The sequence below is a fragment of the Podarcis liolepis genome, assembly GCF_965112155.1.
Source record: "Podarcis liolepis genome assembly, chromosome: 2".
Taxonomy (NCBI): domain Eukaryota; kingdom Metazoa; phylum Chordata; class Lepidosauria; order Squamata; family Lacertidae; genus Podarcis; species Podarcis liolepis.
The window spans coordinates 68,232,348-68,247,337 of NC_139555.1; the positions used below are offsets into that span (position 1 = coordinate 68,232,348).

A 14,990-nucleotide genomic window follows, 5' to 3' on the forward strand; every position below is an offset into this window, starting at 1 on the left:
ATTTTGTAATGGCATCTTCTGTTTAAAGCAGATTCATAAGCTGTCAGTTCCCATCAGTTGTGCTGAATTAGGGCTTTCTATGGCCTTTCAAGGGACGCGGGTGGCGCTGTGGGTTAAACCACTGAACGTAGGGCTTGCCGATCAGAAGGTCGACAGTTTGAATCCCCGCGACAGGGTGAGCTCCCGTTGCTCGGTCCCTGCTCCTGCCAACCTAGCAGTTCGAAAGCACATCAAAGTGCAAGTAGATAAATAGGTACCGCTCTGGTGGGAAGGTAAACAGCGTTTCCGTGCACTGCTCTGGTTTGCCAGAAGTGGCTTAGTCATGCTGGCCACATGTCCCAGAAGCTGTACGCCGGCTCCCTCGGCCAATAAAGCGAGATGAGCGCCGCAACCCCAGAGTCAGCCATGACTGGATCTAATGGTTAGGGGTCCCTTTACCTTTACCTTTATGGCCTTTCAAACTGTGTGTGTCGGCATTGTTGTTTGTTACTAGTTTATGCATTTTTGTGTTTTTATATTGTAAACTGCCCTGTAATCCTTGGATGATGGGCAGTATAGAAATTTAATAAATAATAACAACAAGAAGAACTTGCAGCTGAGCAGGCAGGGAAGATTTTGTAAATTGGAAGAGATTGAGGAGTTTTCTTCTTCTTTCGGTGTCATGATGGAGCCATGTAGCACCTTGGAAAGCTCTATCTGAGCTCCTTGGGTGACATCTATGCCATACATTTATGCAACTTTAACACGGTCTGCCTGGTCACAACCTGTGGTGGTTATTGTGTGAGTAAGGTAAAGGTAAAGGTACCCCTGCCCGTACGGGCCAGTCGTGTCCGACTCTAGGGTTGTGCACCCATCTCACTTAAGAGGCCAGGGGCCAGTGCTGTCCGGAGACACTTCCGGGTCACGTGGCCAGTGTGACGAAGCTGCTCTGGTGAGCCTGCACCAGCGCAGCACATGGAAACACCGTTTACCTTCCCGCTAGAAAGCGGTACCTATTTATCTACTTGCACTTAGGGGTGCTTTTGAACTGCTAGGTGGGCAGGAGCTGGGACCGAAAGACGGGAGCTCACCCCGCTGCGGGGATTCGAACTGCCGACCATGCGATCGGAAAGCCCTAGGTGCTGAGGTTTTACCCACAGCGCCACCCGCGTCCCGATTGTGTGAGTACTCCTTCAAAAATCCAAATGTACCACCAGGCCCCACAAGTTTGACATCACTACCCTACCATGTGTGTACATTGAGGTTTGCTTAGTCCACTTGCATACTTTTTTTAATACTTGGGATCCTTGGGGTCTTTAAACTTAAAGAACATAATTTCTTAAGCACATTTAAATGTCAGCATAGCAGCTTGTAGCTTTATGAATGCTGGAATTGTTGTTGTTGTTGTTTTGTGAGGATTATTTGGATGAACTTGAGCTAAACATTGAACTGAAGTGAACGAGGTGGGTTCATTTTTGTAAAGGGATGAACTGGAACAAGTTCCTTTTTTGACAAGGCGAACTTGAAGTAGAACTAGTTACCATACTTTTTAAAACGGACATTCCAAGCTCTGCCTAAAACTTTATAGGAGATGGTGAGACTAGTGTGTGTCTCCATAATTTTTTGTGCGCAAAGCATTTTGGTGACATGTGGTGCATATTTCGGAGGTTTTGGAAAGATGAGGTAGATTTACAGGGGTGCATAGAAATTCCACTCTCTAGCAAGTTCAGCATATCTCTCACTGCACAGTCAGTAAAGGAACTAGATTCCCGCAAGGCTCACAGGTTGGCAGCCCCATCCCTGTGGTGGAAGGATGTAATGTTTGACAGTCAAAGGGCCATCCATACAAAGTTATGAATACAGTTCCTGTAATAGGTTCATGGTAGGTCAGAGTCCAAGCCTAGCTAGGAAAGAAAAATAGTGCCTTTATCTGGTCCCTAATCCAAAGAGCTTATAGATGGGGCAATATTGTGGCTCAAAGTATGGTCTAAGATGGGGAACCTGTGGCCATCTATATATTGTCGGATTACAATTCCCATCATCCCTGACCATGGGCCATGCTTGCTGGGGCTGGTTTAAGGGAAGAGATGATAGATAGACTAACAGACAGATTTAATTCTATCAAAGTTAATGGGTCTCTATAGACCCATTATTCTTAATGGAGATATAGTCCCATCTGCACTATACATGTAAAGCAGCATCATAAAACTTTAAATAGTTATGGCTTCCCCAAATTCCCAGAATGTTTAACAATCAATCCATCTTCACAGGGAACTCTGGGAATTGAAGCTCTGTGAGGGGAATAGGGGTCTCCTAACAACACTCCGTACCCTTAAGGAACTACACTTCCCAGGGTTCTTTGCGGGAAGCCATGACTGTTTAAAAGTGGCATGGTACTGCTTTAAATGTCTAGTGCAGATGGGGTCATAAGGAGATGTGCAGCTCACAGTGTTCCCAGTCACTAAGAAATACCTTAACTTCCAGCTTCCGCGGTTTGGTCCAGTGAGTACAAAGCCATCTGGCACATTTAAGCATTCTATTAACATTTCATTGTATCAAATACAGTCACTGAGTATTGCACTGGCACACTATGCTTCACCACACCCTGGGGTCTCTGTACTTAGTCCAGCCATGGGCCCTCTCCTCAGCTTGCATGACACACAGCGTCCGTCATCAGTTTGGCTTGGTTACGCCATGTGATTTGATAAGAGGAGAAACTGTGTTCCTGGGATAAGCATAGACCTCCTCACTTGTTTATGAGTTACTAAGATAACAAGAGATAGCAGGTTTCTGTTGCCACTTCCTGGATATGTTGCACTTTCTCGATCAATGCCACCTGCAGAGCCAAGTCATTTATGGCACCCAAGAGGCCTAAATAAGCCTATAAAATGTGGTCAGTGAGGAAGTCCAGAGTATGAACAGTATTATATTTGTATCCTCCCAGGCATGTTTTCCTCCCTGATGCGTGTTTGCAGTATGCACAGCACCATGTTTTCCAAGGGAAACCAAGCTCAACAGGCTTGTGGGACCATGCAGGCCACTAGGAACTGCTTGTGCATAGTTCAGTTAAGAAACTCACTGCCCAAAGAGGTAGTGATGACCACCAACTTGGATGGCTTTAAAAGACAGACAAATTCATGCAGTGTAAGGACATCAGTGGTTACTAGCCATCATGGCTATGTTCTACCTCAACTCACGGAGGGTGTCTGTTTCTGAAGACCAGTTGCTGGGAATCACAGGTGAGGAGAGCATCATTGCTTTCAGAATTCATCTGGTGAACCACTGTTGGGCTAGATGGACCTTTGCCCTCATCCAAGAAGGCTCTTCTTATGTTCAGTGATTGGGGAGAAAGAAAGCATATCATTACCAACAATTGATCCTTCCCTACGCTGTATTTACAGGTCTGTTTGCCCTAGCAGGATGCTTTGGCTATCATGGGCGATACTCTCCATGTTTCTGGCAGTAGGTAAGATTTTCCATGTTGAGGGTTATCCATTTGCTACAAAGGCTTCCCTGCTCTCTGTGTGGAAACGGTGTGGTCTTGTGCCTAGTCATCAGGCCTCCCAACTTGGTGGTGGGTGGGATGACTTCCTCAGAAGGCTAGGGCTGCACTCTTCAGTGCTGCAGCTTAAAACCAGTGGCATTTACATACAAATTCATAGGACTGGGTTGTAGAGGTCTAGAACGGCACCTGTTTTGTTTACTGCTCCTTAGTATTTGGGGGTGGAGATTCAGCTTTTCCTAAGTCTTACTAGTTGGGATTGGAGCATAGCTACATGGGCTTCCTCTATTAAAGGAAATCTTTCCCAACACTGAGTTAATTGGAAACCCATACTGTTAGTTTTTATGTACCGTAGTGTGGAGAAAGTCAACAACAACAACAACAATGGCAGGAGATACTCCACAGAGATTGGGATGGGAACATGGAAAGAGAAGACTGCGGAGGCTGTCTTTGGCTCCATGAAAAATGTTAATGCCCAGCCAACTGTTTTCCTTACAGCATCAGGGAACACAGCACCACGCTTTGAGATGAACAGAACCTTCTCCTTGCCAGAGGACACACCTATAGGTGAGTAAAGGGAAGAATGCTCACCTGTAATGCAGGAAGTAAAGGGAAATGATAACACTTGTGAGAATGGTGAAACCCCTTTGTCTTACCTGCTCCTTGGCTTGGATGGGACGATGAGAGATGGATCCTTGGATCCTTTTTACTGGAGAAGCTATCAGGTTTGGCGCTTGGAAGTAGTCCTGGATCTACTACTGTCACTAGAGGCACATGGGGCCTCCATAGCAATGAGTGCTTTTTACTAGCTTAGGTTGGTAACCTAGCTGCACCCCTTGGTGGATATAGATAACCTGGCATCACCAATCTATGCTCTGCTGATCTCCCTCTTGGACTGAAGCAATGTGTTATGTATACCCTTAGAAATGGTCTGGAAAGCCCAGCTAGTATAGAACATGGTAGTGAGGTTGCTAATGTAGCCTGACTCAGAGGTGCTGATTTCAACTAATAAATGGTTTGGGACCTCAGTACCTGAAGGAACACTTCTTCCCATATGAGTCTACCTGGGCTTGAAGATCCTCTATGGAGGGACTAGATGTTTGCTGCCTTTTCTTTGCTAGTAGTTTAACATGGTTCATTGGGGTTATTATCCTCTGAATGGGGATCCTGTGATTATTTGGTCTGTTTAAAGTGGGACTTCATTCTTGGTTTCTGCTTTGTGATGCTGATCACACGAAGCCAGATGGGTGGGGTATGAATGAATGAATGAATAAATAAATAAATAAATAAATAAATACTATTATTATTATTGCCCATGGCATTGTCTGTTTTTGTTTCGATTGCAAATTTTCTAGAGGTGTCCTGCGTTAGGTGACACAAAATTTCAATAATAACAAATAATTCAAATATGCAGGTCAACGGATAGGAAGGGAAGAGGAGTGAAGGAAGCTAGAAAACATTCTGTTACTGGTTCACCTTTGAAAGGTGTGTCCCTACAGGGATGACGGTTCAGAAAAAAGAGGTGGTTGTTGTAATGATGTCATTCTGACCTGGGTGGTCTAGCAAATCCTCCTGCTATCTCTCTCTACTTCTGGTACTCCTTTCTCATTGCAGGTGCCTTTGTTTTAAGGCTGGTGGCTGTGGATGATGAAGGGGATGTTTTGACCTATAGCATAAGCGGCAGCGACGCCCACTACTTCAATCTTGACAGTAGATCAGGCAATGTGACGTTGAAGCAAAGAGTGAATTATGAGGTAAGAATGGGGCCAAGCAAATGAAGGAATTCAACAGGGAGAGACAGAGCAAGCAGGGGAAGCCAGTGAATTTCCCCCCATCTGAACATTTTGCAAATGAGCTCTTGTAAAGGTTGCATAGGTGTCAGTTGATTGTTGTTTACTGGAAGAAGGGCATTAACATATATCACTGATTCTGGCCTGACCAAACTGGATGCTGATTTTGTTTCCATGCACAATTCGGAGTGCTGACTTTGACCCTTAAAGCTTTATATGGCTGAGGAGGACCAGTATACCTAAAAGACCACCTTTCCCCATATGACTCTGTCTTGACAGTGTTTCAACACCAGCCAAATACTTATTTTTTTTCATGGGCATTTGGGCAGCACAAATGCTCTGATACTGTATTGTTAAATTTGTTTTTTTGATACGAATTTAGTTAGTTAGTTGGAAATTGGGAGCTCTTTTAGTGGGAAGTGATTCATCAGTTTAATAAACCTTAACCTTAACCTTCCTGTAGACCAGCGAAACTGTTTGTTGTACAACAACTGCTGCTTATTTTTCTACTACTTTTATCAGGCATAGGCAAACTTGGTCCTCCAGATGCTTTGGGACTACAACTCCCAACATCCCTAGCTAACAGGACCAGCGGTCAGGGATGATAGGAATTGTGGTCTCAAAACACCTGGAGGGCTGAGTTTGCCTATGTCTGACTTATATGTCCCAGCAGTTTCCCCTCCCCTCCTGTACGAATGCTATGACACTTTCTGTAACCTCCCAGCAGGTCTGATTGGGCAGAAAAAGAGATAATAGAGAAGGTATCCCATCAAGCATGGATTTGGGGATAAGACAGATAGATACTGGCATGCATGTATGAGTGTTTAATATGACCATACCCAGAGTATAAGGCAAGGCCTCTTCAGCTGTTTCACCATTAGGTCAAGGAAAGCACCTGTGTCGTCCACGGAACTAAATTGCCTTTAACATTGTCTGCTGAAGATATTCACCAAGCTAATATTCAAAAAAAGAGATGGGAAAGAAGGTGAGGGTAGCAGGAAGACTGGTGCTAGCAGAATCCTGTTGAGGAATGCTGATATTGTGTCAAGTGAATGTGGAATAAATGGATGTACGCAGTACATTTACACTGATATTTCCAAGACCAAAGAGCAGCCATATTTCCTGAATGCAAGTCATTTTTTTTTGTAAGAGCAGACCTACAAGAACAAAAGCTTGTGTTGTACTTTGAGTCCAGGCAGTTGTTGCTCTGGTATAAGCAATGCATATATAACTAATTATTATAATTATTTAAATATTCTGATTTTGGTACTTCCTTGCAGACTAGACTCTGCAGGAATTTTGTGGATGTCACCCATTTTGCTTTTACTCACTACCACCTGGGCTCAAATCTACATGTTAAATTAAATCTTTGCTGTAATCTGAAATGTAACCAAGGTGAGATATTCTCAAGAACACCTGGCCCATGAGCTTACCAGCTATATCTCAAAATAGAAGCTACCTTCCTTCCTACAAATGACATTATGGTTTTACCTTGGTTTTAGATTTCAGCGAGCAGAGATATTTTGTTTGTTCTCCAGCTACCCGTAAACAAAATGCCTTAATAATTTCTTTGACCCCTGAGAACCAACTGAATCTTGTCAAAATACAACAGTGATTTTAATATCTCCTTAAGTAATCTTCACCTACAACTTTCAAAATCTTCTCTTCTTCTTCCCCTGACTAGCTTTCCCCCATGGTTTAACATTATCCATTTTGTAATGGAATATTCAGGCACACTAGCCAAAACCCATATAGTATATAGTATATTTGTGTTTATGCGAGTATTTGTGCATTAGGGGTATGTGTCAGATTTGGATGAGTTATGAATCAATCATGGGGTAAAATGAGGCACCTCAGAAGGGATTTTGGTCTTGCATGGGCAAAGTGGAGTCTGTACGAGGTTGCACAAGTCAAAGCAGGGACCCCTGAAGTGCTCTGTGATGCCTTGGTGATTCAGCTGATCAATACTGTAATTGCTATAAGTGAAACTATGTCTCTAAGCTTACCATTAGCCAACTTGGTTCCTCTCCAGATGTTTCAGGTCAGAACTCCCATCAGCTCCAGCAAGCATGGCAAGTATCCAGGAATGATAGGAGTTGTTGTCCAAAACATCTGAAGGGCACCATGTTGGGACCTTCTCTAAATGGGGTGAACAAATTTCAGCATGGAGAGAGAGCAGAGGGAGCACTCCACTGTGATGGGCAGGTCAAGCTTGCAATTAATGGCAGTGATTTTATTCACCAGGTGGACCCCTTGCTTCAAGAATTCCCTGCCTCTTTCAGGCATGTAAGAAAGGAGGCATTCTGACTCTGGGGAAAAGTATATTAATAGGAAAGGTGGTGTTGTCATCATGCCTCTTTTCCAATGTGCTTCTGCTTTGCATTTTCCCTTCCAGGACATACAAATTATGTTTCTGGATGCCCAAGTGACGGATGGGAAAAGTGTGCCGGTAAGTGAAGAAACATGCCGGGGAAAGATAACACTGGTTCTAAACAAGGAGCAGAGATCCATCAGGGGAGACTGCCTGTGGAATGGGATATGGAAGGTGGCTGCTGTCCCAGTTCTTAGGTGGTGGTGGTGGTGGTGGTGGTGAGGAGGAACAACCGCTAGACTAAACTGGGACTCACCAAGCAGCTTTCACTAAAGCAATGTCTGCTGAGGTCTCATGTGCCTACTTACAAATGTAGGGAAAGCTCAGCACAACCCTGTGTCAGGTGACCAGAAGCAAAGGGGAACAGGCCTCTTGTACCTTCAATAGTTGTGTAGAAGAGATGAGCTTGTCTCCATGATGAGCGGTCCCTGATGAAACTGCCTCTTCTACCCTACTATAGAAGGCTCAGGAGTCCCAGTCCTTCTTTGCATCTGGTAACCTTTCCCCTAAAGCTCAGGTTTCCTCCATCCTTGTATGGAGTTCATGGGTGCTGAAGCCCCCCTACCTTGTCTCTTCACATTACTGTCTTTTTTCTTCCTTCAACAGGTTGAAATGGGAATCACAATCATTGTAGAAGACCGGAACAACAATAAGCCAATATTCCAGAATGAACCCTATTTTACTGATGTCCCAGAGGTACCTTTGGCCACCTGAGCTCATGCCCAGACTTCTTTTCTTTGTGGTCCATGGCATTCCACAGCTGGCGGAAGACAGTGGAAGCAATGCAAATATCCCATCCGTTTTATAATTTAAGGAAGCTGTCCTATCTGGGTGGATTTGCAGGGCAGCCCTCTCTGTGGTCATAAGGACAATTCACAATGTGACTCACTGCAACTGCATGCACCTAGTGGCACTTCGGAAACTACTTGGGAGGAGCAACTTCCCACCCAGTGTGGTTAATTTCAGCTGACCACAATCGTACTATTACCGCTTCCTAGGCCAGCATGCATGCACCAAACTAAGGGATCTGTATTTGTTTGGGTTATCTCTGTTTTAAGCAAGTGAGGTTCCAGGAACTTCCAGGAACTGAAGTGCCAATAAGTCATCTGATGGAAACATCCACAGCAAAGGAGTTAAACTAAGGGATAAGGCAGAGGCATTTGCTTTCCCCAATATTTAGGCTTGATCAGATTCCTCTGTGAATCAAAGCCAAAGTGTTCTAGCTCCTGCATAATGTTTGGTACAGTACTTTCACTAGTTCCTTCATCAAGTAGACTACAAGCAAACAAACTACTGAAGGTACCCAGTCTTGCCAGTAGTGTCAATAGTATTGTGTGACCAACTGAGACATCTCTCTGGTCAGGACAACCTAAGAATCGGGGAACCACTGCAATTTGTGTCTATGTGAAAACAGGAGCCACAATCCTAGTACACAAGCACCAATTTATCTAAACAGATTGGTCTGATGCTCTCTCTTTCAGAATACAGCAATTGGCTCCTCAATCTACACAGTCTTAGCTGTGGACATGGACAGTGGAAACGCTGGACGGGTATCCTATTCAATTGAGGAAGTGAGTGTCACATTGTAAATACAGATGTAAGGTAAAAGGAACTGCTTTACAAAGAACGAGCTGCCCCAGTGCTTTCTAGTCAGCCTAACAACAACATCTCCCCAGAGGCTCAGACAGAAATATTTTTCGCAGCCAGTTGCCTGAGATCAGTTGAAACCTGGGATTTTATACATGCAGATACACTTACCTCATTTCTCTGTCCTGCTTGTCCTCTCTGGTAAGCATCTGGTTGGCAACTGTGGGGAACAGGATGCTGGATTTGTACAGGTCTATAATCTGACGCAGCAGGACTCTCCTTATGTAATGGCTAAATGACAACTAAACATGTCGATTCCAGGGAAGGAGTCCTCCTTTCTAAGCAGGGTGAGGTATCCCACCTCAGGCAGGAGATTTAGGCTGCCATTAGAAGGCATCAAGTTTAAAATTTATTGAGGTTCCTCCTACATTTTTATCATCCCTGGAGAGAACCATTTGGATGGTCTTCCTTGTGCCTTCTCCTGAGTGTTCTTCCAACCACTCTGAGGATTTTTGTGTGTGTTGAAGTTGTGGGGTGTAAATGTACCAAATAAATAAATAAAACCGCCACCACCTGATCTTTAACACTTGCAGGGATTTGCCATGGGGGGAGGGTCCTGGGGGGGGGGAAGGGTCTGCTGTTTTGCTCTGGGAAAAGTTCTTCCCTTTTTTCTTCTCTCACACCTCACATTTTTATACCGCATGCGCCGTACACAGGTCAACCCAAACGATGCAGAGAATCACGACCTCTTCTACATCCACTACAATGGCACGGTGTTCCTGAATGGTTCATTGAGCTACAATAACAAGAGCACTTTCTACCGAATCAAGATCTTTGCCAGGGTGAGGCTCAGATTGTGACATGTTGGAAAGAAAAAGGGAGGAGTGGGGAGGGCAAACATCACCTTCTCTCTGTGGAGCATTTATCAGAAAAAGAGAAATGCAGCTAGATACCATGGGCAGAGCAGCCAGGCCCTACCATTAGGCAGAATGAGGTGGCTGCCTCAGGTGGCAGATGCTAGTAGGTGACGAGTGGCAACAAAGTGTTGGAGGTTTGTGGAGGACACAGAGCCATCACCAGCACTGAAGTAAGGAAGGTTCAGCTGGCAGTCCAGTGGGCAGGTTGTGGGATGCTGGTGGTGGCAGGAATCTTGTCCTTCACCTCAGGCAGAAAAAGTGACAGGCCAGTCTTGGCCAATTTATATTTGTGGAGGCCCCATTAGCTGCTGGTTTTCAAGGCTTTGGGGATATGATTCCCCCTTTGAAAGCATACTTGGAGCCAATTATTTTGTCATTCCAGTGCCAAGTAAAGGCTTACCTGTGGGTCAAGGCATTTTTTGTATGTTAGTGCAGTTCCAGCTTTTCAGATGCATGTGAAAAACATATCTTTTTGGTCTGGTACTCCCCATTTGTTAATGCTTGGTAATATTGTGCAGTATTTTGATATTTTTAGATGGTGATATTTGCATATACGTTGTCTATCTTTGTCACGGTCCATAACTCCAGCAGTTCTACGCTGAATAAAACTTAATTGAAACCCACCCAATGATTTGGCTAAAATTGGGAGGTGCTTTTCTGTTATTTCTTTCATAATCTAAGCACCAGTTGATCCAAAACCAGATTTTCAAGCAATGAAGAAAGATTACTAACAAACACTTCTGCATCAGCATGTGCTTTCCTCAGTATTTTCCATCCTCTTCCTTTGGTTGCTCTCCTTTTAAGATGCCTTAGAAGACTTGGATATTTGTAGTACTGGTAGCAGTAGCAACAATTACATTGAAAGAAGTTGGAAGCAAATAAGAGTGCCTACTAGACAAGGGTGTTGTTTCTTTACTGTGCAATGAGCAGGAAGGGTTTACTAAGGACAAAACAGTATGTATTGCTGCAGAGAAGGGATACATTTTGGGTAGGTAGAGAGAACAGAGTTTAAGTGATCGTTCTATCTGTGTGTCTCTCCCTCTCCTTCTCTAGGATAATGGGGGATTATCTGATGGCCAGTTCATCTATCAGAACAACACAGCCTATCTGTCTGTGACAGTTGTTGATGTGGCTGACCTGGACCCTGTATTCCTGGGAGCACCATACTCAGGTTCTGTACCAGAGAACTGCCCTCTGGTAAGGGATGTCTTCAGTTCTCTAGTGTCCTCCTGACCCTCAACTGATGGAATCCTGCAGCTTTTGACAAGGCTTTCTTTTGACATGGAAAAATTGCAGCCTTTCCATCAAATTGTACCTTGTTGCATCTGTCTGTCTGTGTCTGTCTAGGACAAGCATATGAGTGTGGTAAATATGTGGGCTTAACCCTAGAACTTCAAGGGGAAACAGTGCCCTTCATGGCAGCAGTTCTCAACAAAGCAGCTTTGAAACTTGGCCAGAGCAAGAAAGAAAGGAACATGGCATCAACTGTGGAGTGAACACAGGTCACTTTTGCAACTCACTCAGGGATCAGAGTAAGGCAGCTGGGCAGCCCCAATGGTCGATCCTTCTGCGCCTCTCCCAGCTTTGGAGGGCAGAGCAGTGTGTGTGTGTCCCCCAGAGGCTGCCCTGCACCCTTTTAAGCCAGCCTGCTACATTCAGGTGCAATGGCGGGTGCTGCTGCATGACCAGTGTTGAAGCTGAGTTGAAATGCCACTCTAGTTGGCTTCTGTCCATAGAACTGGGTGGAAGTTGTAGTGGTGGCATCTTGTCCTTTGCTTTAGCCAGGCATAGGCAAACTCGGCCCTCCAGATGTTTTGGGACTACAACTCCCATCATCCCTGACCACTGGTCCTGTTAGCTAGTGATGATGGGCGTTGTAGTCCCAAAACATCTGGAGGGCCGAGTTTGCCTATGCCTGCTTTAGGCAAATGCCTTTAAGGGGACCTTGAGTTCTTTTGGGGTCGTGAGTTGCCAAGCACTTGAAGTTGGCAAGCAGGAACTTCATACCCATCTAACATGTCTCTGATGAAAATAGGGACGTCCCATTCCATAATGATCGTTTTACTATTTATACCCCACACATCTTACTGGGTTGCCCCAGCCACTCTGAGCAGCTTCCAACACATATAAAAACATAATCAATCATTCAACATTAAAAAGAACCTTCGCTATCTGGGATTGCCTTCAGACAACTCGGTGGTTGGATAACTCCATACCCTCCAACATTTCTCCAATGAAAATAAGGACATCCTAAGGAAATAAAGCACGGCACATTCCGAGATCAAATCAGAAAACGGAACGGCTTCTCTAAATCAGAGAATAGGGACACTTGGGGAGTCTGGAACTTAGGAACACAGGAAGCTGCCTTATATTGAGTCAGACCCACTGGCCCATCTAGCTCAGTATTGTCTGCACTGACTGGCAGCAACTCTCCAGGTTTCCAGACATATTGGCCTCTCTCAGACTTACCTGGAGATAGATAGATAGATAGATAGATAGATAGATGATAGATAGATGATAGATATATTTTTAAAACTATGTTTATATGCTGCTGTAATATAAAGATATAGCACAGCAGTTTACAGCAATATAAAAACATAAAATTAAGCAATAAAGTAATAAAAAGTTAAAAGCAAGTTAAAAGCAATATAAATTTGAAACAAACATCAATAGACCATTATTGGGAATGTACTCATAATTGCCTGCATAGGCCTAGTGGAGCAGAAAAATTTTCAGCAAGTGTTTAAAAGTTGGCACAGAAGGTGCCTGCTGAATCTCTTTTGCCAGGGTGTTCACCAGGCTGATGAAATGAAAGGCTCAGTTTCTTGTCAAAGGAGCCTCCCCAACCCATCGAATGACCAAAGATGCTCCTGCAGATAATCTCAGCAATCACTCTGGAATACAAGGGTGCAGGCTATCCCTGAGGGACCCTGTACCCAAGCAGTTGAGATGTTGAGGACTGAATGTGGGGCCTTCTGCTTGCAAGGCAGATGCTCTGCCGCTGAGCTATGGACCTCAGGGCCTGTCCTTTCCCTACTCACTGGGGGCTGGTACAAAGCAGGCCCAGCACTCACTGGCCATTTCCTCATCCTAGGGCACATCAGTGGTGAAGGTGCAGGCCATTGACCAGGACAAGAATGTGAATGACATCATCGATTACAGCATCATCAGTGAGTGGTGGAAGGGTGGATCAGGGCACAATGGGCCATGAAGTGTGCAGACGGTACTTAGAGTTCCTGAGATCCTGTATCTCTCTTTGTGTGTAGGTGGTTTATGTAATGCCGGGCGGTGCTGAGGAGGTGATTGATAGGGTACCAACAATGAGGGAGGGAAAGGCCAAAGAACAAATGGGCTGACAGCTCGTAGCAAATGGTGAAAGGTCTGCACAGCAGTTTAGATGTTCTTTCTGTTCCAGTGGATCACTCAAGCTCTTCCCACTGAGACTGACAGTATAAGCAGCCATAATGAGCTACCATGGGCTGGTAGCTACGTCCGTGGTACCACAACCCATCAGGTTGTGTTGGTGATTTAAAGTTGTAAGGTAAAGGTGAAGGATCCCTGACAGTTAAGTCCAGTTACGAACGACTCTGGGGTTGAAGTGCTCATCTCGCTTTATTGGCCGAGGGAGCCGATGTTTGTACGCAGACACTTTTTCTGGGTCATGTGGCTGGCATGACTAAGCAGCTTCTGGCGAAACCAGAGCAGTGCATGGAAACGCCATTTATCTTCCCGCCGGAGCGGTACCTATTTATCTCCTTGCACTTTGACATGCTTTTGAACTGCTAGGTGGGCAGGAGCTGGGACCGAACAACGGGAGCTCCCCCCATTGCGGGGATTCGAACCACCGGCCTTCCGATTGGCAAGCCCAAGGCTCAGTGGTTTACACCACAGTGCCACCCGCGTCCCGATTTAAAGTTGTGTCTATGTAGAAAACAGCGTGACTGGGGCTCCACTCCAGTGTGGTTGATGACATGTGTCCCTACTCCTACCCCACCATTCTTTTCCCTCTGCCCTAGCTGCCACTAGCTTGTTCACGATCAACAATGCCACAGGAGTCATTACTGTGAGTGGCCACCTGGACCGAGAGGGCATTCCAGGTGAAGAGGTGCAGCTCCAGGTTGTGGTGAGTAGCAGGCAGTTGTGGGAAGTGGTAGATCTCTCTGCCCCCCCCCCGCCCCCGTCCAAGGCCTCAGTTTCTCTCTCTCTCTCTTGCTTCATTTCTCAGGCTCGGGAACGAAACCTCAACATTTACCAGCAGGTGGCGCAAGTGAACACCACTGTGACCATCCAGGTCACTGACATAAATGACAACAAGCCTCAGTTCTATCTGTGCGAGGACTACGCAACCTGTGACTTCACAGGCCCTCCAGAAGGTGACTTTTCCGGTGAGATTGAGGAACACGCTTCTTCCAGAACACCTGTGGCTGGCCTCAACATTGTGGCCTATGATCCTGACAAGGTGAGCAGGAGAGGAGAGTCTGTGAGGCTTCGTGTGGGTGGGATTCAAAGCTCAAAGGACAAGGAGATACCAGGGATGATTGATGCCAGTGCTATCCTGGGATGCTGCTCCCCTTTTCGCCTATAACTAGCATGTTAGCGTTGGGCCATTCATACCATGCAGTGGGAAGGTGGCTCCTTATGATTTTTGACAAGCATCTGCATCGCTATAGAAGGAAAACAGGTGAAGATGGAGTATAACTCAAAACATAAGCCAAAGGTCAATCTAAAATGTCTCATCCCATATTGTAAGATGCTAAAAGTATATTCAGTAGTGTGCCACAGTCGGTCCAAGACCATTTGTAATGTTCTTCAATATGAAATTTATATGGAGAATATACTATGTC

General features: G+C 45.2%; 1 protein-coding gene across 5 annotated transcripts in view; it reads left to right on the top strand.

Moving 5' to 3' along the window:
* The window catches only part of CDHR2 (cadherin related family member 2), a 29,800-nt gene that overhangs the window by 2,034 nt on the left and 12,776 nt on the right, over positions 1-14,990 (top strand). For 4 of the 5 annotated variants that reach the window (XR_014522258.1, XM_083488310.1, XM_083488307.1 and 1 more), the window contains exons 2-12: positions 3,381-3,445; positions 3,980-4,048; positions 5,096-5,235; positions 7,667-7,720; positions 8,249-8,338; positions 9,124-9,213; positions 9,946-10,071; positions 11,200-11,343; positions 13,241-13,316; positions 14,163-14,269; positions 14,372-14,605. Coding sequence is in view for 4 of the 5 variants with exons in the window: in XM_083488307.1 (XP_083344433.1) it covers positions 3,381-3,445; positions 3,980-4,048; positions 5,096-5,235; positions 7,667-7,720; positions 8,249-8,338; positions 9,124-9,213; positions 9,946-10,071; positions 11,200-11,343; positions 13,241-13,316; positions 14,163-14,269; positions 14,372-14,605 (1,195 nt within the window). In the remaining variant the exon portion in view is untranslated. The remainder of the gene's footprint in view (positions 1-3,380; positions 3,446-3,979; positions 4,049-5,095; positions 5,236-7,666; positions 7,721-8,248; positions 8,339-9,123; positions 9,214-9,945; positions 10,072-11,199; positions 11,344-13,240; positions 13,317-14,162; positions 14,270-14,371; positions 14,606-14,990) is intronic. The other variant, XM_083488309.1, reaches the window with a different exon arrangement.